Raw genomic sequence first — 24820 nt, 5'->3', positions numbered from 1 at the left:
CATTCTCAAAACTCTATTTTCCACATTTTTTCTTTGTTAATAATATTAAGTTTAAAGTGACAATATTAGGTGAGCTTTGAGTTTATGTTGTTTTTTTTGTTAGATGATAGAATTATGATCTATTCTAATAGAATAACTATAGTATTATAAAAAAATAGGAAAATATATCTTAGAAATAGTTCATATTATTATAAGTATTATAGGCATACGTGAAATCAACTTAAAAATTATGACATGAAAATATTTTTTTTCTATTTTCAAATAACCAAATAGATATAAGCATAATAACACCAAAATATCTCTAAACATAGGAGTTTGGTTTCAATTAGAATCTAATTGAACGGTGAGTATTGTTGCAGACATTAATACACAAGCAAGCCGAGTACCGGAGTTCGTGTGGTTTGTTTTCGCTTTCGCTTCAATCTTCTGATTTCTTGAGCATTGTCCAGCAGCTTTATTACTTCCACGTTTCGGTGATTTAACAGCCTTATTTCATGTTTTAACGCGAAATCTTGGATTACTTCGTATATCCATTTGATTTCGAGGTCAGGTGCCCTTCGTTGGTTATATAGCGATAAGCATTGGTAATTAATCCACAAACTTTGTTGGTTGGTCTATATAATTACTAGGTAGTCTAAAACGTATTAGTGAAACTCATAGGTCCAAATTCGCTTTATGATCGACTGATAATCAAATCTCTTTGATCTTAGATCTAGTTGAGAGTATCTTTCAACTAACGAGTACAGTTGCTTGATTTTGAGTCTGATCTGCTGTGGTTCATGTCTAACATGGTGTTTCTAATTTAACCCACCATTAAGAAGGATACCGAGGTATTTAACTGATTCTGCTTGAGGAATTGGGCATTCGTCAAGCGATTTAATTTCGGTTTTGTCATTTCGCCGTAATGTAAAATTAATATGAACACATTTGGAGCTATTAAGTTGTATTTTCAAGTCTCTAGCCCATTTGTAGATCTTGTTAACTGCCACTTGTACCTTTTCTACAACCTTAGACAGTGTTATATTTTTTACCATGATAAGTGTGTCGTCGAAAAATGTTCCAGTACCCTTTCTTTTGTTGTTGGAATATCAGCAGTGTAGAGCAGATACACTAGTAGTCCCAAGACACTACGTTGAGGCTCTTCTGCCGCAATAGGTTTAAGTGTAGAGAATGCCCCTTCAGGCGAGACTCTAAATTTTCTTTCGAAAAGATATGACTCCAGCAGTTGACAATAGTTGGGCGGTAGTAATTTGCTCTTCTTGTAGATTAGTCCCAAATGCCATAACCGGTTAAAAACTTGCGAGATTTACGTAAAATAAAATCTTTTTTTTTATTGTTTTAATGATTATTACCTTTAATACTACTCCTGTTGTAATCATATAATATTGTAATCGTTTGGTGTAACTCTTGTTAATGTGAATCAATTCAAGCCAAGTATAGTTCACATTATAGAAATGTTTGTGCGATTTCAATAATAAACGTTTCATTAAAAGAAGCCATTCATACATATACATATATTTATAACAAACTAAAATATTTTAATTCCAATAAATATTTTAAAATTAGAAGTAAAATAATCTGCAAATGTAGTCTGTGTTAATTGACGAATGTATAAATATTATGTTTACATTAACACAATAACTGCTCTGAAAGAATATTAGGGGTTTTTCCTAGGTGGAATAGATTAAATACTGACTAAATACTAATCAAATTTGCAGCTATTTGGCGGCAACTAACTGAAAAGAGGGAATGAACTTCATGAAGTAGTGTAAACAAACGATAGTGCAAGCTTTGGTCTTAAATTTTTCCGAATTACTTACAAAAATACTAAAAAGCGTTATATCATCTAATTTTAACGAAATATCTTTGAATCGGCATCGAAAATGGATTAAACGAGATAGACAGAGTCTACTTCTCCAACAGAATAAAAACAAACAACTGTCTAACTTAATAACAAACACATAAGACAATCGAAGAAAAACGATCCGGAGATCGAGAAGGCGGCCAGGTGGGCCAGCTGAAGCGACACCTATCGATTAACCGGTCAACTCGACCGATGACGCCTCTTCACGTCTAGCGCGTCGAGTGCTTGTCGGAAATGCGTGAGAGCGTTCTGCTTCTGACAAATTGAATCAGCGCCCGACCATCCGCCACTCGGCTCGCTGATTTTACCATTTTGTTCGTTTGATGCGTCGTGGATTTGCTTCCTCTCGTTTTTTTGTGTTTCATCCTCGTTTCCGCATATCGAAAAATGTCCACTTGACGAACGGACGCTGTATCGCGTTTGAAAGGTCTCGACCAATGCGTTTAACGGAAATCGTTGCTGTATATATTAAGGATCATGTATCCAACTTTTTTATTTATTTATTATAGTTGCTTCAACACTTTTGCGTTATTTAGCGACTTTAAACGTATAGTCTATCCAATAAAACAGTAAACTCACGTCATCTAAATTTATGATGTCAAAACGCCCCATCAACTATGAGATCTAAATGTAAATAAAACAATTAAAATGATGTCACCAAATATAATTTATTTTAACATTGTTGTCTTTACACTATTTCGATTAGCATCTTGCCAAGCGTAGGTAAATGTTCCGTTTTGAAATAAGCATGTTTTATCTAGATAGACAAATTAAAATAACAAACCTTACCTTAAGTTCTGTTACACCTCTTCGTCTGAATGAAGGGATGTCTTACATCCCTCAAAGAACTCCATACCTCAAACGCAAACTGCCATACGAACTGATTAATAAACACATAGAGTGAGATTTAATAATCTCTAAAATAAGCTAGAATAGTTTTTGGAATAAGTTAGGACCTATTTTAAAATAAGTTAGAATAGTATCTAGAATAAGATTTAGATTATAAGTTGTACAGTTGTACACTTACTGAAGTGATCTACTACATGTCAGGATAGTTATATTATACAACTGAAATCATATAATAATACTTATTGCCCACGGGCAGATTGTTGACGTTCTAGGAGATTAACAAAAAAACTTTTGCAGGATAAGAAAGGGTTCTAGAATTAGCACAGGAAAATGCAACTGATATACATTTCTGGAAGGATAATGGAATGCTACATGTACTTGATCGTGATAGGAGCCCACAAAGATTATTTTAAGGATATATAAAGCAATGACGTTAACAAAAATGGACGCCAATACTTTATTTCGGCTGCCCCGTCATATATAAATAAACTAAATACGATTGATACGATTCAGCACTTATAACTGATCCGGTGTCTTTCCACCGATAGATCAATATATATCCAAAGCAGCGATCCTTACTTCAAGTGAGATGCTTGTGATAATATATGCTAGCTCATTCAGATTCAAAGCTAGGGTAATCCCAGCATAGGCTTTTTTACCCGACAAATACTAACATCAATTTCTTCAGAGATCATCACAAAGGTTCATAACATTCAAATTTCATGCAGTCTGTGATCGTCTATCTCTAGAATTTACACTTGTCTACATTCGTGGTGATAGATCACCTCCCTGGCAACTATCACCTGTAACTGTCGATCTCTCCATGAAGAATCTTCGCTAATAGGTATTATTGACTCCTTATTTATCTAAATTAAAACGGACAGATACCCTGAACATTTTTTATATATACGTATGAATCCAAGAGAAATGATTATGTGGACGCTGTTTTTACAACAGAGTCATCGGCTGTCACTTCAAGCTTCCCTCTTTCTCGGACATATTAGCAGCTAACCTACTATCATCTACAAAGCTCTAAAGTTTGTACATAATATACAAATAAATCTTATAGTGATTGCTTCAAACTGATGAGCCCCATGGAAAGCCTTAATTCAGTACAACCGCATCATCAATTGGGACCACTCATCCGCGAAATGACTGCAAATTCGACAAGCAGCGGTAAAACCGCTATCTGTAAGTGGCTTCTATCTCATACTGGAATCAAGGGCAATGAGAGAGATTATCTGGCGAGGAAAAGAGAAGGATCCTTCAGATGCACATCTTCAAAATGGCCACTATAAGTTTACTCGTTATTTTCTCCTGAAGAGGGGCCTTCACCGTCATGCAACCAATGCGGATGGTGACTACTAGTCAATGCAGAATGAAAATGTTCAATGCAGTTTTAACAAAATTACCGCTTATAAATGATTCCCCCCTGGTATTTATACTTCAAATTTAAAAATTATTTTTCTTATATATTTTATTTCTTCGATTTGATACACTTGCTCACTTATATGTTGTTTGAATGTTATAAAATGTTGTAAAATTGGGAATAGCCCAAGAGGCTGATGGTTCATTAATAAATAAATAATAATTATTATTTTTATATCTTCCTTTAATGACTTAGTAATAGTGAATGGCAATCTATTATTTTATGTTGAGATATATCAAAACTAGTGTTGGAAACCATCAATTGAAAACGACTATCGACTGTTTAGTAATTGACTACTTTTTACTATTGACTGTTTCAGTCGATATTTTTGGTTCGACTGATTTTACTACTTTTTACCAGTGACTGTTTCAGTCGACTGTTCTCAGTCGCTATTTTCGGACCGATTGATTTTGTTACTATTTTCTCTCGACTGTTTCAATCGTACTTTTAGTTACTATTTCTGGTTCTACTTGTTTCATTCAATTGATTTTTAACGTTCTGGCTCTGTCGACCTAGCCGCGACCTTGACAAAAATTTACCTAATTTATGCTTACATAGATTTATATGTAATATATATAGTTATTATTATTAATATAGCCGCATTTTGAAACGATATTTTTCAAGATTGTTAATGTAATAGGGCAAAAAGATTAAAACTGTTAATGGTAAATAGTAAAATACTTTTCACTGTTTTTATGACAATATGTAATATTTTGATTAATCTCTCGATTTTTGTTGGATGGATTAGTTTTTTTTTCTATGATTAGGTATATGTTTAATTTTTATATAGTATTTTTGGCTATTGTAGATCTATATATACTAAAGTATATTATTTAAAAATAGCAATTAACACATTAAAATACTATTCCATAGAAAAATTCCATTTCATTTTACAGATCCACAGAAGAATCAAATATAAAAGTAATTCTACTTCGCTTAAAATTAAATTCATAGAATAAACAAATATCTCTATTCTATGATAGTAATTTATACATTAGGAATATACTTCGTGAAGGAATTTATACATCTCCGTCTCGCTAATACTGCCGTTGGAAAATATAATCATATATAAAATTAACTACTCCAAGCAATTATCTCCGTCCTTTCCTATCTTGCAATTTATACAGGAAAGCATTCGTACATCTTCGTCTGATATCTCGAATTGAAAAAAAAAACAGTCGAACCGTACATTTGACTGAAAATAGTAATTACTATTTTTACTATTTTCAGTCGCTAGTTTTTTTACTATCGACTGTTTCGACTGTTTTGCGACTATCGACTGTTTTGACTGCTTTCAGTCAATAGTTCCCAACGATTTTTTCACTTTTATTTATATAACGACAATTGATATTCAATGCTTGACTAAAACATATTAACTTGAATGCATAGCAACCTCTCATGTTGTTAACTCTCCAGAACTTTTTTCAATTAAGTTAGCATTTGTTTCTAAAAGCGAATGGTTTCCATATGTAAATGATTTAAAATTAAAGTATGTGGAAAGGGTTGAACAGCTATGATATTATGGACAATTCGTTGTATTGGCGACAATTTTGCTCAACAACAAATATATCGATATTTAATTTCAAAAATATTTTGACATTCCTTGGTCTAGTCAAGTAGAGTTTGGGTAAAAGTGTTGCAGCTGAAACTGAAAGGTCACAAAATATGGTTTGAAAGTGCTAAAAATTCAAATTTTGAATAACACCCTTTTTCCGTAGATTCTTGGAACAAGCATCACAGTTTAAGGTGTAAGGACCCCAAAGGCATACTGAAGTTGTCGTGAACTAATATTACTGAAATTTGAACATAAATTTGCAGTTCAAGGTGAACGGCCACCGAAATTTTATGTTGAATCGAAGAATATCATCAACAACATTGAGACAATTATGGAATAATTATATTGAAATCGCTGCAGAACTTATTCAATTTCCAATTTTTCTGACGATCGGCTCTCTACTTCTGCCATTCCAATTTAACAACATTTTTATTGAAAACACATTAAATATTTATCTATTATTGCAACTATCTTCTTCGTAGAGGTAAATTTCGATTTATTGCATACCAAAACTTAACTGAGTGACTCTTAACTTGAGGGCAAATGATCTAAAAAATAGCAATATAAATATATAATCCATGCCATTAGAAATGAATGAGAGTGGTTCAGCTCCAATAATATCAAATTATAATGTTGATTTGTGTGTATTGGCAATCGATAATAGAATTTAATTAATTAGTAGTGGTCATTAGCGAATATTACTAACAATACCTGAAGCACAACTACGGCGAAATATTACAGAAATAATGCTAATTAATTCAATTTAATGATTCTACATCGGTAGTGAAGTTGTTATTTGTTATATACTCATGGTTATATAACTAAAAACTATTAAAATCTTGATGGAACTAATTATGGCAATTATATGTCTCGAATCAATTGCTATCAATTTTTAAAAAAATTGAAAATGTTAAACAGCCGAAATTTGGCGAATAAAATGTTGTTTGACTATTGATTTTTGATAAGACAGCAATACTTCTCTAGTAAACGAACTCATCTCAAAAGACTTTTTTTCAGCTATATTTCACAAGACATATCTCAAGCCTCCAATAAAATATGACAGGAAGGCTTCGAAAACTACTTTTCAAATACATTACCTAGAGAAAATAACCACATTTTCAAATGTTACATTTCTAAACACTTCAGAGTAAGATACAGCAAATAACAATCAGAACAAAAATGAATCATAATGTACTCGCTCTATGTCTCTATTCGCTAGCAATAGTATATTACGCGCTACAACCATTCATATTCAAACGATTACAAATAAAGTAGAAATAGATCAAAATTAAATATGGTGGTTGTTTGGGCGACAATTCTATCTATTCCTACATAACAAGCTGTATTTATATAAACACATTTTACGAATGTGGATTTATAGCGCGAATCTATGAGTATGCACAAATAAATCTAATGTATATATAATTATATTACTATACTAATGTAGTTAAGTAAGAGTATCGAGTCCTAAATATACTGCATCAGTGGAAAAACATTCATGAATATTTAGCCAATGTACCATAGTCTAAAGCCTTTGACTTGAACTTACATAACATTATTGAAATAATAGCTGGTACTTTAGTAAGTTATGCGGATCGATGGATGGGTCTAGAAGCCATAATTAAATTAGAAAGAAAGTCAGTTGTTAAATGGTATGATCAAACATCCTGCCTATTGGGTTCAAGAAAATGATAAAATATTATCGCATATAGAATAAATCACGTTTCAATATTTAGCTGAAAGAAAAAGTAACAGTTCCTAAAAATCTTCCTTACTCACTAGATTTGATAATATATGTGACTTCCTACGACGTTTCCAGATTAAAGGCATTTGCAAGTTGAAGAACATTTTTCAGTCAAATTTTTCAATCATTTTTCAGAAAAAAATTGATATTGCATGTCTCATTATGAGATTGTTATTAAAAACAGCTAGCCAGGCAAAATTAGATTTTTTTATTCAACATAATCAGCCCTTCAAGGCTGATGATTATAGCGGCTTTTCGACACCATTTTTGTAGTACGATTTGTCCTTCGCTTCAAAATAGGCCTCAGTTTCGGCGATCACCTCTTCATTCGATGTTCTTCCTTATTCTTCAAATGTGGCTATTTTTCGGCGATTTCGGTCATCCATCAAACGATCCAATAACGTTATGTAAGTCGCTCTTGATGATCCTTCCTTTTTTAAGGTAGTCAATGAAAATTATTCCAAGTGCATCCCAAAATACAGACGCCATAACCTTGCCAGCTGACTTGCATTTTCCCACGCTTTGGAGCGGGTTCATCGTGTGCAGTCTACTCGGATGACTGTCGATTGGACTTCGGAGTGAATACAAATGATAATCCTGGAACGCTCAAAATTTAATTTAAATATTACTTTTATAGAATAATATGAAGAAATTTGATGCCGTATGTGACAGTCATATTCCAATTGTCTTTTTGATTTCAACGACTTAAATGTGATGATTTTTATGCCAACGACAAAGAACGACTTGAAGAATCAAGAAAGATCGAGTACAATAAATTGTCGTATTTATTAGACGAACACTTTCAGATAACTTAACAGTTGATTAATCAACTGTTTCTGGACATTTACATGCAAAAAAAAGAGAAAATTGCTACAATATGGATTGGCGGAAAATATTTTTCGAATTGCCTCAACGTTGCGGTTTCATCACTGACCAGGTAAAAAAATAAAATGTTTGATTGGCTTATTCTGACTGTAGATGAAAAATGGATCTACTACAATAATCCGAAACGCAAATCATTGTGGATTAATCCAGTTCACAATGTCTTGGTACATATGGTAGGTTTAATGTATTTGGAATAGCTAAAATATTAGGATAGGCATTGTTTTTCATCAAGACAAGGCGAAGACACACATATTAATAGCGGTTAACTAGACTGAAAGCATACACCTTATAGTCCGCGAACTAACACCAACTAATTACTACGTTTCCTGTCCATTGCGAACTAGTTTACTGGGAAAAAAATCTCGAAAGGTGCTTTTGGAAATCGACTGTCCCGATTTTTTGACAAACATGGAATTACCTTCAAAATAGTAACAAGTTGTTGAATAAAACAGCGCCTCACCCCAATTATTCAACATGTGGTAAATAAAACCTTCAATTTGCTCCAAAAATAATGTTTTTTTTATTTTATATAATTTCACTATTCATTGAAACGAACTCAACACCATCAATCATGCATCAGTCGCCGTGAACTGTTAATTAGACGGAATTTTTGAGGAGACTAATACAACATTAATATATAATCTCCGGTCGTGCAAATCTCAGCGTGAAAATCTCGATGGTTAATTGAAGAAAGAGAATTTATATTAAATTTCTGGTTTTCCTCTGGTTAATAGAAAACGGGTTTCTCGAGAAATTGTAACGGCACGTGAACAGAATACACGTTATATCAAGGAAAAAGCATTACAGCTGTTGATAATATAGATATTCCACCTACAATTGATATCAATAGAAAATATATGACACAATTCAACGACTAACTCCACGGATATAATACGTAATATAATTGTATTCAGTAATTGAATTGTTAAATTATCAATATTTAAAAAGTTAATTTTGTTCTCATCTAACCTTATTATTAATGTACTAACATCACTATCGGTCAAATATGTTGTTCGAGCTTAAAAATTAACCCTATCCATTAATAAAATAACCCTACATAAATGTTTTAATATAATTTAATTATTTAAAATTAATATGCAAAAGCTATTTTGGCGAAAAATTTTTGTGGACTTTTTAATTGAGTGTTTTACTAATAGTTTTTACATTAAAATGAATAAGGAAATGCACAAAAATATCAACATCATCTTGTCGATGATAAGGGTGTTTTTAAGAAAAAAACAAATAAAAACATTACGTTACGCCGTAATAATATTTTATTTACCTGTGGTTAAATAATCTTTCTTTCTTTATTGTTTGATTCCTTGTAAAATATGGCTATAATTGTGTAAATATTAATATACTTAATATTAAGAATAGTACAGTAGCATTGGTTTACGTAGAATAGTAGAAGACAGTTTCAATTATTAAACATACTTAGAGTTTATTTTAACGCCTTATTAAAGTAAATTATATGTAAGATCAAATATGATCTTGGACCAGAATGAGATAAATAATACAGGAATACATTTATTGATAAAATGTATGTGGGGTGAGGCTGAAGAGTACATTTTTAAACTTCAACTCGAGGTAAGGGGAGTGTAGACACCAAGAACCAGATGAAGAGTATCACGGTTTTAACTTGTGATATCTGACAGTTTACAAAAGTACGTCTTTTGACAAACAAAACAATTCTATCAACTTATCTGCAGATAAAGTAAACTACCAATTTCTGTATTAAACAAATTCTGGTACGTTTACAGGTTTTCTAAAATATCTAGGGACTAATCCCACTAATTGAGGATCTCATGCTCGGAGGACCATCCCAACTACTCTACTAGTAAGTCCTAAGTGGCTAAGAAGCTTTTAAATCAGCGCCCATATATCAAGAGTATTAAAGAAAATTCTATGAAAATAATTCGCCGTAAGGGAATGTTAATGGATAAACCACAGGTAATCCCACATAAGCCAGGAATCCCCTGACCAATCCTAGATTGTCGGATGTTTCCATCACAGGCATATTCTTCTAAACATAGCTAAACAGATTATCAAGAAGTATACTATTACTAAGCAATCATATATGATATCAAAACTAAACGTCTAGTCAAAACAACAGTGAACTCACGTCATCAGTATATACCTGTCGAAAGTTTTTGTCGAAAAAAAGACAATATTTTCGTTCCCATTTTATTCTATTTAAAAGGAGATAGAATGCTGTTTGACAAGTTTGAACATGTAACCGAATGAACCCGCAAAAGTTGTCCGTTTGTCAAATGTCTACAAAATTCTTCAAAATATTATAATTTAGGGTTATAAACTACAAACGTTGTTTTAACGCTTTGTTTTAATAAATTTCAAATCGCCGCGGTTTTTACTGAAAATATTTTTTATGGTGTTGCTGCTGCACTGAATATTAGTACGGGCACGGTCACTAAAATATTTCAAAAAAAAAAATGCGAAATTATGCGAAACGGGTGACGATTCAAGATCAGCTTGATGTTTGCTGTATTATAGATTAAATATACAAAATGTATAAAAACAGTAAGTAGTTTTTGCAATCGAAACATAATTTAATACAATTATTTCAGCGAAAATTGTTAGTCTAGAAAGTATCCATAAAAAGCTGAAATATATGCAGCTATTTGACGGATGTAGAACATCCCTTCATACACTGTTTGGTAATATAGGATTTAAGTGATATAAAGATAACCCAAGCAGGGGTTTAATGGAACTCCCAGACATAGTTTTTAAAAGAATACAAATTTTAAAAACATTTAACAAAATCAAGGAAGTATTATTATATCAATTTGTATATTTAGATGAAACATGGATATTTCAGAATGGTACATTGGGTCACTCATGGCAAGATGATAATAAATATAGTGTAAATACAACAAAAGTTGGTGGGAAAGGTAAACCTTGGAATAACTATCTATTAGATTTTGTTAGTCATAACATTTATTAATAATTCATCGCAGACATATAGTTCTTCATGCTGGAAACAGGAATGGTTTAAGGCTACAATTAAGGAATGGTTTAAAGTATATAAAATAAGTTTCGAGGAAACCATGTTACAGAATGAAGTATTTCAAATTGTTACTCGGTAAATATAAATGAAATATTTAATTACATTTTACATAAATTACTTTTTTAGAAATAAGCCCGAGAAAATATACATGGTAGATCAGATTGCTGAACGTTATAGCCACTGAGTATTACGTCTTCCTCCCTATTACTCCATATTTAATCTAATTGAGTTAATATGGGGTATTGCAAAGAATTACTACAGTAGACATTCAGGTCGAGAAGGATATTCATACCAGAACTATCTGGATTTATGGAAAGCAGCATTGTCGACAATAACACCTTCGGTTTGAGCTCGTTTAGACACATTGAAGAAGAAATTGCGAAATGATGGAATCGTGAAAACTTATATTATGTAAACCTGTTGCAACTTGTAACATGCATTTTTGTTGTTACTCATTTGCTGCGTTGTTTCGTATATTTATTTATATATAATAAGAGATCTCTAAGAGAGAAAATTTCAATGATTTCATTTGATTAATAGATAGCACCAAAAGCGTTATTGAGCAACAAAATTAGTGTCAAAAAAATTAATTCAGAATTATATAACGCATGTATGTTAAGTCAATTGACGTTTAACTGTAGCCGATCTTAGTGGTTCGTAGATCTTTATTTTGAATGTTTCCTATAAAACTTTTAGAAATTTTAAACACGTTTTTTAAATCGTACTTCACATTTCGCACATTTTTATAAAATTTCAAATTATGTACTTTAATAACTAATGTTTGCAATAGCTTGCTTTTTTAGAAGCACCTAATAGTATAAATCAGTACTACACCGATTAATTGCAGAAAACAGTCCACACCACTTTTTACCAGCTAGGGTTTATCTTGGACTGGACCTACTGTTTACTATCGGGTCTGAACCACGGTCCTCGGCGACCTACCGTTGGCGAGTGAACAACTTAGAAATCATCCCAGAAGACATCCGGGAAATGCCCTTGTCGGATTTTGCACTTTTGCCTTTTATACAATCACAATTATAAACAATCACAAACATACATTTACGACCATGCACTATTAATAAAGCCGACTATTAATATATTGTAAATAAAAAATATTATGTAATGAAAAGACATCAATATAATGAATAGTCGGCTCAATAACGAAGAAGTTAAATCTAAAATGAATTCGGCATTCGGTATCTAATAATAGATAATATTATATTTTTTTAAGGTTCACAAATGTTAGAAACAACTAGATTGTACGCTGGCGGTATGCAAAATGTTCATATCTGTTCGTCAGTTTTCATTCACTGAAGATAATCCTTCATATCATCAGGTATATTATTTCAGCAATAATGTTCACAAATGGTATCTATTCACCTTATAACGCTTGACATCATAAACTTTCAGCGACACCGACCACTCAGAACAACTAAGAGATGTATTCACAATAAATATTAAATCACCAACAAGTATTTCAGAACCATATGATCGAAGATAATAAAAAGCTACAGTCAAAGGATTGTTTCAGTTTTTAGACAGTGATAATATCTCTATAAAGAAAATTTAATTTAATCTCTTCAATGAGTGCAGCACTATTAATGATCGGTGAACTAATATTATCCGAATGGAGAATATTCAGCATTAATATTATAGTTATTCAATTTACATTTAACATATCCCTAAAAAATTATTTTCCAAATGCCTTAAAATGTCATCTATTAACAGGTAAATAAACAGAAACATTTATAAATTGCTGGCGTCTCTAAATTTAGTTGAACAAAGAAGTCTTAAAAAACTTTCTTTCAAATAATCCATAAAAATTGTTAGTATCACATGCCAACATGCTAAATTTAAAGAAATAAATAAATAGAAATATATTTAAAACTTTAACTTTAAAAAATTAGGTTTAGAATAAAATTAGAATAAAGGAAATTGGTTATATTTTACTGTGTTCCTTCGCGATCAAGACAATGATAGCGCGGATTTCGCATTGTCAGATTAACATCACCGAAAATTATCTTCTTTGTAAACTTTTTTTAATGGATTAGAATTGATTTTTTTATCAATTGTTGGTATCAATTCAAATACAAATAAATCTAAAAACGAATCTGAGTTTTTACTGTGGTTGTTTGTTTGGGGTAAAAACACAGTTTTATTTTACTTAAACAGCTTTATTCTAAGACTAAAACGGCCCACATACCATGCAATCATGTACAAGTTGTACAACCTGAGTCGATTAAACCGTCGACAAGGTAATCGCAGAGTCTAGTGGCCACAAAACATATAGATATAGAATGGAAAATATGGGCATACCCGACCCATGTTATCAAACCGCGTCTTAACCACTAGAGAGCTGGCACGCATAAAAAAAATTTCTTTCAATTTTGTGTTTCTCTGTAGATCTTTTTGAAACAGACGACTCTGTGCTTTAACTTTATGCAGTTAAGGACAAGGCAGTATAACATCAAAAATACTAAAAACTAAGTGTATATATGGTAATATTGTAATCAAGAATTGTTAACTATATTTTTTATATCAAAATTTAATATAAAAATCTCTTTTTACCAACTATGGGTTTATCTGGACTGGACCAACAGTTTAACGTGGGCTCCGAACCACGGTCCTCAGCATTAAGCCAGCAGACTGGAGAGTGACCAACTTTAGAAATAATCCCAGAAGACATCCGGTCTTGCCCAGCTTGGTTACTGGCGTAACTAGGATCACTTTCCGTGTCAGATTTTACACTCTTGCCTAGGACAATCACAAATTCTAAACAATTACAAACATAAATTTATGACCATGCCCCAGCAGGATTCGAACCCGCGGCTATCGCAACAGTAGGAGAACCCTACTGTTGCAATATGCGACCCTATCGCCTTTACCACTGCGCCACCAAGCCAGATAATTTTATTATTCTATTATTATGTTATATTATCTAAATGTTATTTAACGGCTATATCAAAATAATATTTTTATTTATTAGCATAAAATTATAAAAAACGGAATTTAATGAAAATTCTCATTGAGATATTATGTTGGCACATGGTAGGTAGCCTTCTTTAACACCTAAATGGTGCACAACATTTTGAACAAGGCAATATAATCGAAATCACCTTTTTTGAATTTTTGAAACCACGCCTCACATGTTTTTACGGTTAGAGCATGCTTACCGTAAATTTTTACCAGCAAACGACGACTTTCAGCGGCTTTTTTCTTTTGATTAAATAAGATAAGTAATGCGTGCCTCAAAAGCATGGAAAGAAAAGGACTTTTGCAACCAAAATTCGTATATGTCAACCTTTTAATCAGTAAATTTAAATTTTGTATTTTTAAGTATATTTTTGAAATTATTTTTTAATTTATAGTTTACATTATTTAAGGCAATAAGTACATTTATAAAATAAGTTAATAGTTGTCAGATTAGATAGTATTTTACTGCTTATACAGGTTGGGCTTAATTAATTCCTATTCTATTTATATAAGCTAATACGTAATCTAAATTTCAGGACTATATTTCAAATACACAAATTAAAAATATTTTATATTTTACATTTGTATTTTATATATATTTATTTATATTTCGCGAGATAGTATTTTGTCATTTAGATTTCAATTAAAGCAAAGTATGTATTTTGACCAACTCTAATGGTATATATTAATACAAAGTATAGTTAATATATTATTAATCGAGTATTCCGAATCTAGTATCTTAACATCAGATACTTAAAGAAATAAATTTTAAAAACCGCTTGGAGTAAAATCGTCGATTAATTTATGGAGTTTCGTCCGAACAAAATGTCACGAAACCATTTCATATAAGGGATATTTTCTAAATTTCAAGTAAACAAGTCAATAACACCGGTTGGCGACTATCATAAAATACTATTTAGTCCATCTAGGCAACAAAACATTTGTGAACGATGGTCGATAAAATTTTTACGATTTTTATAACCCCACGTTCTCTCGTGCCTCTCTTTAAAATAAATATTGACAATTAACAATAAAAATCATCATAAAATTGAGCATGAAAAGCATTGAAAACGCACACATAAAAGTTTCGGAACTAATATTAAGACTAATAATATATATATATATATATATATATATATATATATATATATATATATATATATATATATATATATATATATATATATATATATATATATATATATATATATACATATATATATTACAAATATAGAATTAGTAATATATGAATGTACATAACAGTAATAAGTAATAATGTATAATAGCAACAATAAAATATGTATCGCATATTTCAATCAAAATCATCGTCATCAAAATTTATGACATAAGCGCGTTGACACACCATTTTTTACTTTTGGTTTACGTTTGTCAGTTTATAACATCTAATTATTATTACTTCAAGTAAAGTAAAGTTCTCTTGATTTTAGTCACGTCAACCTCTTGGATTTTTTAGTCTCCTCAGCATTAAGCCTAGTGACTAGCGAGTAACCAACTTTAGAAATCATCCCAGAAAACATCCGGTCTTACCCAGCCTCGTTATTGGCGTGACTGGGTAAGACCATTTTCCTTGTCGAATTTTACACTCTTGTCTAGAACAATCACAAACATAAATTTTACGACCATGCCCCAGCAGGATTCGAACCCGTGACTATCGCAAACAAGAAATATGTAGGAGGACCGTCCTGTCGCCATTTCCACTGTGCCACCAATATTATTACTTCAATGGGAAACAATCAAAATTCAGTCAGGATTTTGATAAGAAATGACATGAGGAACTTAATTACAAATTAAAAAAGAAGAGATTTTTAAATTTCAATAAATTGATTAGCGATTTTGATTAGTTACCGTTCCATGATCCTTTAGAAATTATGATCTTCATATAGATCAGGGATGTTACGGATATTGGCATCCTCATACTCAAATGCGGATTATTCGTATTGTTCAAAACATTTTCATCCGCATCAATGAATGTGAAGCTTTTACACATGTAAATTCCTATCAACAAGCAATGAGATGTATAGAAAGTTGACGGAGCCAAAGTGGCGGAGATTTGCTAATCGCTATCTTCGTTCTCTGACTGACGAATAGGAAGGCACACATTGGCTACAGGTTCCCATAGGTTTTGATTGTTTTTTTTTGTTATTGACATGTTTACCATTGCGAGACTATTACTGCGATTATCATAGTTTTTTTCGTGCTTGATGAATATTTCATTGTAAAGTAAGTGAAATGTCGCCACCAATAAAAAGCAGTATCTGGATTTATATTACTCAAAAATGATTCGGAGAAGTCAGATCATCATCGAAGATCAATCCGAAGAGGGAGCGTAAAATTCCTACTAAAAGTTACTTGTGGAAGGAACTCCTTCGAAGAATCACCTGAAATAACTTAGTTACGATACAATTAATATTAATATATTTTTATTGACTCGGCTATATTTTTTCTGAAAATTGAAATTGAAAACTTGTAAAAATTGAAACTATTAATAATTGGAAAATAATTTACTCAATTTTCAAAGTTTCAATTGTAAGTTTGTAATAATACATGTCATTAAAAAAATATGTAAAAAACATGTAAAAATATATTTTTTATATCTAGTTTTAATATTTTTTATTGAGTAGATGGTTTGGATATCTTAAAGACAATTTTTTAAATAATTTTATTAGATTAGAGCCTTTTAATAAAACTAAAAAAAGTTTGTAATAACATTTTTCAGTCGTTGATGTTCGGATTGAAGATGATTGTTTTAACTAGCGTTGGGAACTATCAACTGAAAATAGTCGAAACAGTCGATAGTCAAAACTCTAGCGACTGAAAATAGTAAGTACTATTTTCTGAAAACAGTAATTACTATTTTCAGTCCAATGCACGGTTCCACTGTTTTTCTTTTTCGTGATGTCAGACAAAGATGTACGAATGCTTTCCTACATAAATTGTGAGAGAGGAAAGGACGGAGATAATTGCTTGGACCAGTTTATTTTAAATGTGCTTATTTTTCCAAACAGTAGTATACGCGAGACGGAGATGTATAAATTCCTTCACGTACTAACTTTAAAAAAGAAAAAGAAAGAAATAATTACTGAATACTATTACTATGCAATGAATAATTTCATTTTAAAGGAAGTAGAATTACTTTTATATTTGAATTTTATTATATTTTATTATTCTTTATTGTATTTTAATAATATGTTAATAGCCATTTTTAAATAATATACTATAATAAATATATATAATACGACAGAACTTAAACAAAACCTAAAAACTGAATACAATAACAATAAATACTAAACAAAAATTAAACATATACATAATAATAGAAAAAACTAATCCATGACATGATCATGAACCATGATCGCACAATAATATCTCTTTCATTCTGGCTAGTTTTTTATCAAAATGTCTTCATATGTAATACATTCTTCGTCAGTATTTAAGACAAAAATAATTTCGAATTGTAGAACTGTATTTGTATTTTTTGAAATTAGAATGGAAGACATCTCTTTTGTGGTAATTTCTTGTAACGCCTCAGCATCATTACTGATTACCAAATACAGATTTTTTTAATTGAGGATTGCAGATAGCAGAATATTCTCAAACTATAGAACGTTTCGCTGGATACATCATTCTACTGAAAAGTTATATAATAATAAAAATAGATTGTAAAAAAGATCTCTCTGTCTTACCTGCTGATAAAATAAATCTTAACCAAAAAGTGTGGCAACCATCATTATTTTTTATATTTTTTAATAGCCAATAAAATAATTTATTGAATATTAAAGAAGAGTTTTTCTATCAGAAAATTTATTTACTATAAATATTTAGTATAAATATTGAATATAGTTTATAACCTCTTATGTAATTTAACTGCTACTGTAAAAACTTCTTCAAATCGTTTCGAATCGATATAATTTCTGGAACCTTTCGAATTTAAATTTAGTTTTCAAGATTTTAGGAAAGAAGTTTTGACAATCAAAGGACTTGAAACAATCTAGAGTATTAGATCGAAACGAAAAAGTCAACAAAAAAAACCTATTATTGTCATAAAAACATTCAAAAGTATTTTACTATTTATCAATCACAATATTATCTTCCTGTCCTATTAGATTAATAATCTTGAAAAATAGCGTTCCAAAATGCTGCTTTATTAATATACAATTTATTGTTATTTACAAACAAACTACCCAAAATCATAAAACTATATATACTACATATAAATCTATGTAAGCCTAAATTCGGCACATTTTTGTCAAGGTAGCGGCTAGAATGATCATTCAAATGCTATTCGGTTAGCAGTCTTTAATCTGAGATCACAATTTTCCGTGAAAGTTTCTTCTTTAGAAGATAACAACTTATAAGCAATTTTAACGTATTTAGATTCTCGTTATAAGAATAACTTTTTCAAACCAGTCACCGAAGAAAAAATAAAAGATAAAGTATTAAAGATGGTAAATGTCCCTATCGCCACTGGTTCTCCTATATGCCGGAAAATTAAAAAAAAAACAAAAAGAGAAGAATGAGAGATTCCTTCGATACTGAATCGGAAACGTCCAGTGTAGGTAAGAAGACTCCCTTAAACATTATCTTGTCATGATTCATAGATTAAAGATGAATGTGAAACTGACAGCAATAGGTCCGATGCTCTGTAAGGAGTTGAATCCAAAAATCAAAATGAAAATCCTTTAAATGGTAGAAATTTAATTATAGTGAACTAAAACTCTTTCCAAATTAGCACTAAGTATTTATACACCAGCCAGGGTTCCTAGCCTAAAAATTATTTAGTGGAGTTGGGTTAATATACAATCCACTAAGAAACAGATTGAATGCTGATAAGGCTGCAATATTGCTATTTATTAAATACACTTCAATAAAATTTCAAATTTGATTATTAGAGTTTTTCATTATAGTAAGGTTGAAAATTGTTTTAATTTTGCCCTCAAAATATGATTAAATAAAACTTGATTAAAATAAATTAAAACTAAAACTAAATTTGTCTAAAATATTTTGTTATATCACATCTATAAATTTACTCGCGGCATTTCAAAAAATTAATCGGCACATTCAAAATTTCGATAATTTAACACAATAGTTGTATCGTTCATGACCATGGAAATTCACTACCATGTGAACGTATAAAATAATAACAATTTAAGTTTTTATGAAATCGCAATATATTTATATAGGGTAAATATAAAAAAGGAATTTTTTAGACCAATAAATTTCAAGAAAACATGTTAAAAATTTATCCGTATATAATTAATATTCAATATGCAATAACAAATTATAGTTGGATTTAAAAAAAAAACAAACAATAAATTAAGCAATTATATATTAAACAAGTATATAACAAGAATCGCAATTATTAGCAAAACTATAATGCAATCATCAAAAATATAATCTTGATATTGAATCAGAAATCATCACCAATCAGAATTATTATATGAAAGGTTGTAAATTGGTATTCGTATCATTGGTTATTAAAATTATTGGTGCGAAACACCATGACTATTACATTAATAATGTATATGAGGAAACTACATTTTTAAAATAAAAAAAATTAAAAAGGGTAGTCTTTAAAATCGTACTTATTACCTGGCACCTTCTTCATAATAAAATTATAATGTAATATTTACGTATTTAATATAATAATATTTATTTAAGTATCTATGTGTGCATAATGGTCCACTAAAATAGCCACAAATGAAAACATGATAAAATGAATAACTATTTAATAAATTTATTAACTATGGAGCATTTTTATAATAAACTAGTTTTTAAAAATAGTATTACTTTTGTCTTTTTATTTCTCAACGAATTACAAATATATACTACAATTTTATTAATTGAAAGCAAATTGAAATATTTTAATTTTTTTAGAAAAACCAAAAAATAAAAACAACCGTTGTACATTATTATGTTATGAATTGTTATTATAAATATAAGTAACATTACCTTTTGTTGCAGTTAAAATAAATGGTCAACAGTCCGCGAAACTAAGTACACGCGCTTCGCAGCCCTTCTTCGCGTCCTGCTGTCGACAGGAGTAAACGCTATACGCTCACTAAGTTCGCGATGTCACTGACAGAACGTTCTCGCTGGCTTTCCCTTCCCGATTGCCCTCCGACTTGTTGCTCCGTTCACGTCGAATCGACACCTGTTGCAGGGCCGCCCCCTGCTGTCATTCAACGCATCTTGGCCATTTCGTCTGACTGCTTAAAAGCATACTTAATACATTACAAATATTATTTTTATTAGGTAACTAAGAAACTAGTAACTGATGATAACTCACTTGTATTTCTAATTAACTCATAACATTAGTAATTAACAAATGTTAAGATATCAAAGGACGGAATGAGGAAATTTAAAAAATTAACTGGATTTAATTGTAAAAAAGTATATAAAACAAAAATATCTTATTTCAAACTTAATTAATATTATGATCATATAGATTGCCTTGATATCCACCTTGCTTGGACATCCATTCATGAATTTCTTTAACGAGCTACATTGAAACTTACCCGCAAAGATTGCAACCAGATAACTTTATCCATTATTTGGTTATACTGTAAATTTGACTTAGTTGGTCGCGTTTTTGGAATAATTGTTTTTAGGTGGACATTCCAAATATTTGTTGCAACTGTAAATGTTAAAAATATTTTATTTTTGTGACTATGTTTTTGCAAAATAATCCATATAGCAGGCAGGATTAGTACAGGAAAGTTTTTGGTTCATGTAAAGGAATTTTTGATGAATTCACATACTTGATAAATACCAAGACTGGCAAAGACCATTTAATTGTTTTGCACTGGAGCATTTGCATCTTGGAGTTTTTTTAATGTGAATATTCCAAGGATGTCATGTTATATTTCTAACTATAATCAAATTCAAGTACTATATCTGATTCAGATACAAAAAATAGGCCTAGCAGGATTATGGTGTAATAAAGCCAGATTTTATTGAGATGTTCAGTTTGTCTTTGAAGAAGAGCAAATGCAGTTATTATCAGCATATTACTTTTATTAATTTTCCAAAAACCTGAAGTGCTTGAAGATATTAAGAAGTCATTTGAAGTCATTCTCTGAATATCACATCTTTTGTGACCACATTATTACATCCTCTTTTAAAATTGTTCACCTTGTTTATTTTTTTAATGGTAAATAAAATAAAATACTGTGTATTTTGATAAGAAATTTATTTAAAACTAACACAACAATAAAAAATATAGACTAAATAGATGAATTAAAAAAAATATACATATACATTAATACATAGTTATTCATCTAGCTACAAAAAAGAAAAATAATCTAGCGATAATTAAGGTCAGTTTTCCATCAATTAGTTCCTTTGGTCATTTATCAGAAAAAAATTCAAATGTAATTTGTTATTTTATGAAAATGATATTTCTGAATGATTAACTTTAATCTTAACTTGTTTAATGTGTAGTACAATCATCTACACTCTACTTAAGAGCACTTTAAAAGGACAGAACATTTTTCAAAATGTACCTTTTAATTGTACAAAGTGGCAGCACAAAAATTAAAAGAAAATTTTCAGGTTTTCTTGATTTTTCAAAATTCACTGAACTGATACAGATATTCACAAATAAAGCAGTGTTAACATTAAAATTTACAAAAGCAGTGAAAGAGAATTTATAAACCAAAGAGTAATATATGTGATTAATTTTCTCTATTTATTAACATTTAAAATTTAATTAGAACTGAAAATGTGCAAAAAATGGCTTACCTTAAATGTATGTATATATATATAGTATCACAAACATCTTAGTAAATTTGGTAATGAGATTTAAAAAAAAATGCATTCTGTGTACAACACTGAGAATATTACTGGCTTTACCATTATTTCTTTGACCTGAATGAACTAAATTAATTTGTCTTTAAACTGATCAGATTTCACATATAATCCACTTTTAATATCTATATACACAAAAATTAAATATATACTTATCAGCTTTAACTTAACCCCAGTGTTGCCAAAAAATACTCATTTAGAGAGTATGATAGTTCTGTTCAGAACGAGATTTGTAGAACTTCAGTGCAACAAATGCTATAGCCATCATTCCAAGGGATAAAATCATCCCTACAAAAAATGTTTTCTATGAGTTACAAATATAAACCAACTCAAGAAAAATACCTCCAATAAAACTAGGACCATCAAATTTCCTGTCTATATATGGAGATGCAGTACTCTGATGTTTAGGTGGTTGGCTTGCAGTGGTAGGAGTTGAATCACTGGTGGTAATAATTTTTGTAGTCGTAGCAGTAGAAGTAGTTGTGGGAATGGTAGATGTAGTAGTAATGTTCGAAGGTACAGTAGGTATATCTGAATCTGGTACAGAAAATTAATTTCATTTTATAAATAATTTTAATTTGGGCTATTTAACATACCTGATAGATTAACTTGGGTCACTGGAATAACCACCGTTGAACCATCAATCTCCGGGTCATCTGTAATAAAATAATATTATCTTATACATTGAACTGTCAGCTCATATATCATCTACGTCAATAAAAAAAGTATGGATACATTACCAGAAGAGACTACAAGAGCTCCAGTGTGATTACCTCCCCAACATGAATTTATAGAAAAAATAAATATTATGACTACAAATTTCATGATTATCAAGAAATTAACAAGAAATTATTAGAGAACAACTAGCTCCTACACAAACAACCAGACACAGAACGTCAGGTCAGAAATGTCAAATTGGAAATTTATTGTATTGTATTTTCGATTATACTTATTTCCTTTTGGTATATTCTTAAAAAAAGATTGCAAAATAGAAAACAAATTGTTATTATTGTAAAAAACTATAATTATCATTAAGCCTAATCGATATAAGTAATAAAAACAATTTTTTCAATAATTTTGTCATATATAATTAGGAAATATATATGACACCAGCGTTGGGAACTAACAAATGAATTAGGCTATCGACTGTTTACGAGTTTTTATGTCGATTACTTTCAACCCTGACTAGTTCATTCGAATTTTTTCTATGATTCGAATGTCTTATTTGTCATTGTTATCCGTTGCTGACACTAACGGATGGAAACACCATTCAGCCTCTGTCATTCGAGGACAAAATGACATCAAACACACTGCAACGTTGCCGATAAGTTAAATTAGTATTTACTTATAGGGAAAAAATATATAAGCGTTGATATAGTGGGGGATTTACACATTTGCCGCCAGCTGCATATTAAGATTTTGCCGTTCATCTGAAGTCTGCGATCGGTTAACCTAATTAAATTAAATAAATCAAATAAATAATTTTAAAATGTATCAATGCAAATAATTTAAATTTGCCTACAATAGATTCGCCGATAACAACTAATGTGTGATTGTAACTAAAATAATAATTTTAAAAATAGTTTATTAACATGTCTTTTACTCCAATAAGATAAGGTCTAAAATGATTTAGTGTTCCAAACAATTGACAATGATCCTATTTCGGTTATTGAGTATTTTATTTCAGTGTTTGTTAATATTCGAGAAGCTTTCGGTCATTCAATGTTATCATTATCCCTCAAGTCGGAAAGAACAACACAAATTACAAAAATTGAAACATCTGTTGTTAATATGAATTATTTATCAAAGTTAGGATACAAAGTTAGTATTTTACTATAAGAGGTTTCACAATTTCATCGAATTTTTAATAAACTCTATAATATTTAAAAAGACCTATAAATAATTTTATTTTAATTTATTTTAATTTTTTGGCATACGAAATCTACCATGGATTTCATTTTGTTAGTTGGTCAAATATTTTCGGCACTACCCAAATTGGAGAATTCCATGACGATATTCTATGATTATCTGATCAAATATAATTTGAAATTAATTTTTATCTTCTTATTTTTGGTCATAATAGTACCCATAGTTTTTGTAATTATGGGATTTTCTGAATTTGTGATATTTTATTTTACAACTGAAAGTTAAAGGTTCATCTTTATCTAGAACAATGCCAAAACATATATATATATATATATATATATATATATATATATATATATATATATATATATATATATATATATATATATACGTACATTTTTAATTTTATTTTGTAAACCAAAATTTACATATTTTGTTAAAAATTTGTTTTACATAATTTGTTTCTTTGCGTCTTTAATAATGAATGGATGAATATTTGGATGGGGATTGTCTTTGATTGAAAATAGTTCATAGCTTTCTCCGTTTATAAGCGATGAGAATTAAAAATCTAAAATACATTCATTACTCTAAGAAAATTTAAATCCAAAATACCATCAAAATAGGATTTGTGAGAATATATTCAGATTTATGTTATGAGAGAGTGTAATATAAGTTGTGTTAATTCCAAATATATTAAAATTGTCTTTAGTTAGTTTACAATAAAAAAAAAGAAGAATTCAAAATATAGAAGCTCCCTAATTCACAAATAATTTTATATTTAAGGTATATAAGGATTGACTGCT

The 24820-nt window shown here is 30.0% G+C and overlaps 2 protein-coding genes across 2 annotated transcripts in view; both read right to left on the bottom strand.

The window, feature by feature from the left end:
* Nucleotides 1–20496, bottom strand: part of LOC143191921 (uncharacterized) — a 61044-nt gene extending 40548 nt beyond the window's left edge. The window contains exon 1 of the mRNA XM_076397366.1: nt 20295–20496. The gene's annotated coding sequence lies outside the window, so the exon portion shown is untranslated. The remainder of the gene's footprint in view (nt 1–20294) is intronic.
* Nucleotides 20497–21519: 1023 nt separating this feature from the next.
* LOC143191920 (uncharacterized) lies at nt 21520–23065 on the bottom strand. The gene is made up of 4 exons (XM_076397365.1): nt 22892–23065; nt 22748–22807; nt 22494–22688; nt 21520–22439 (listed from the first exon to the last, which is right to left on the bottom strand). Exons 1-4 carry the CDS (start codon nt 22974–22976, stop codon nt 22348–22350), a joined length of 432 nt encoding a protein of 143 aa, XP_076253480.1. The 5' UTR covers nt 22977–23065; the 3' UTR covers nt 21520–22347.
* Between the last annotated feature and the right edge of the window lie 1755 nt (nt 23066–24820).

This window comes from Rhynchophorus ferrugineus, unplaced genomic scaffold (genome assembly GCF_030347505.1).
Source record: "Rhynchophorus ferrugineus isolate W39M unplaced genomic scaffold, kcgeb_rfMv2 rfM2, whole genome shotgun sequence".
Classification (NCBI taxonomy): domain Eukaryota; kingdom Metazoa; phylum Arthropoda; class Insecta; order Coleoptera; family Curculionidae; genus Rhynchophorus; species Rhynchophorus ferrugineus.
This window is presented reverse-complemented; position numbering and strand designations above follow the sequence as displayed.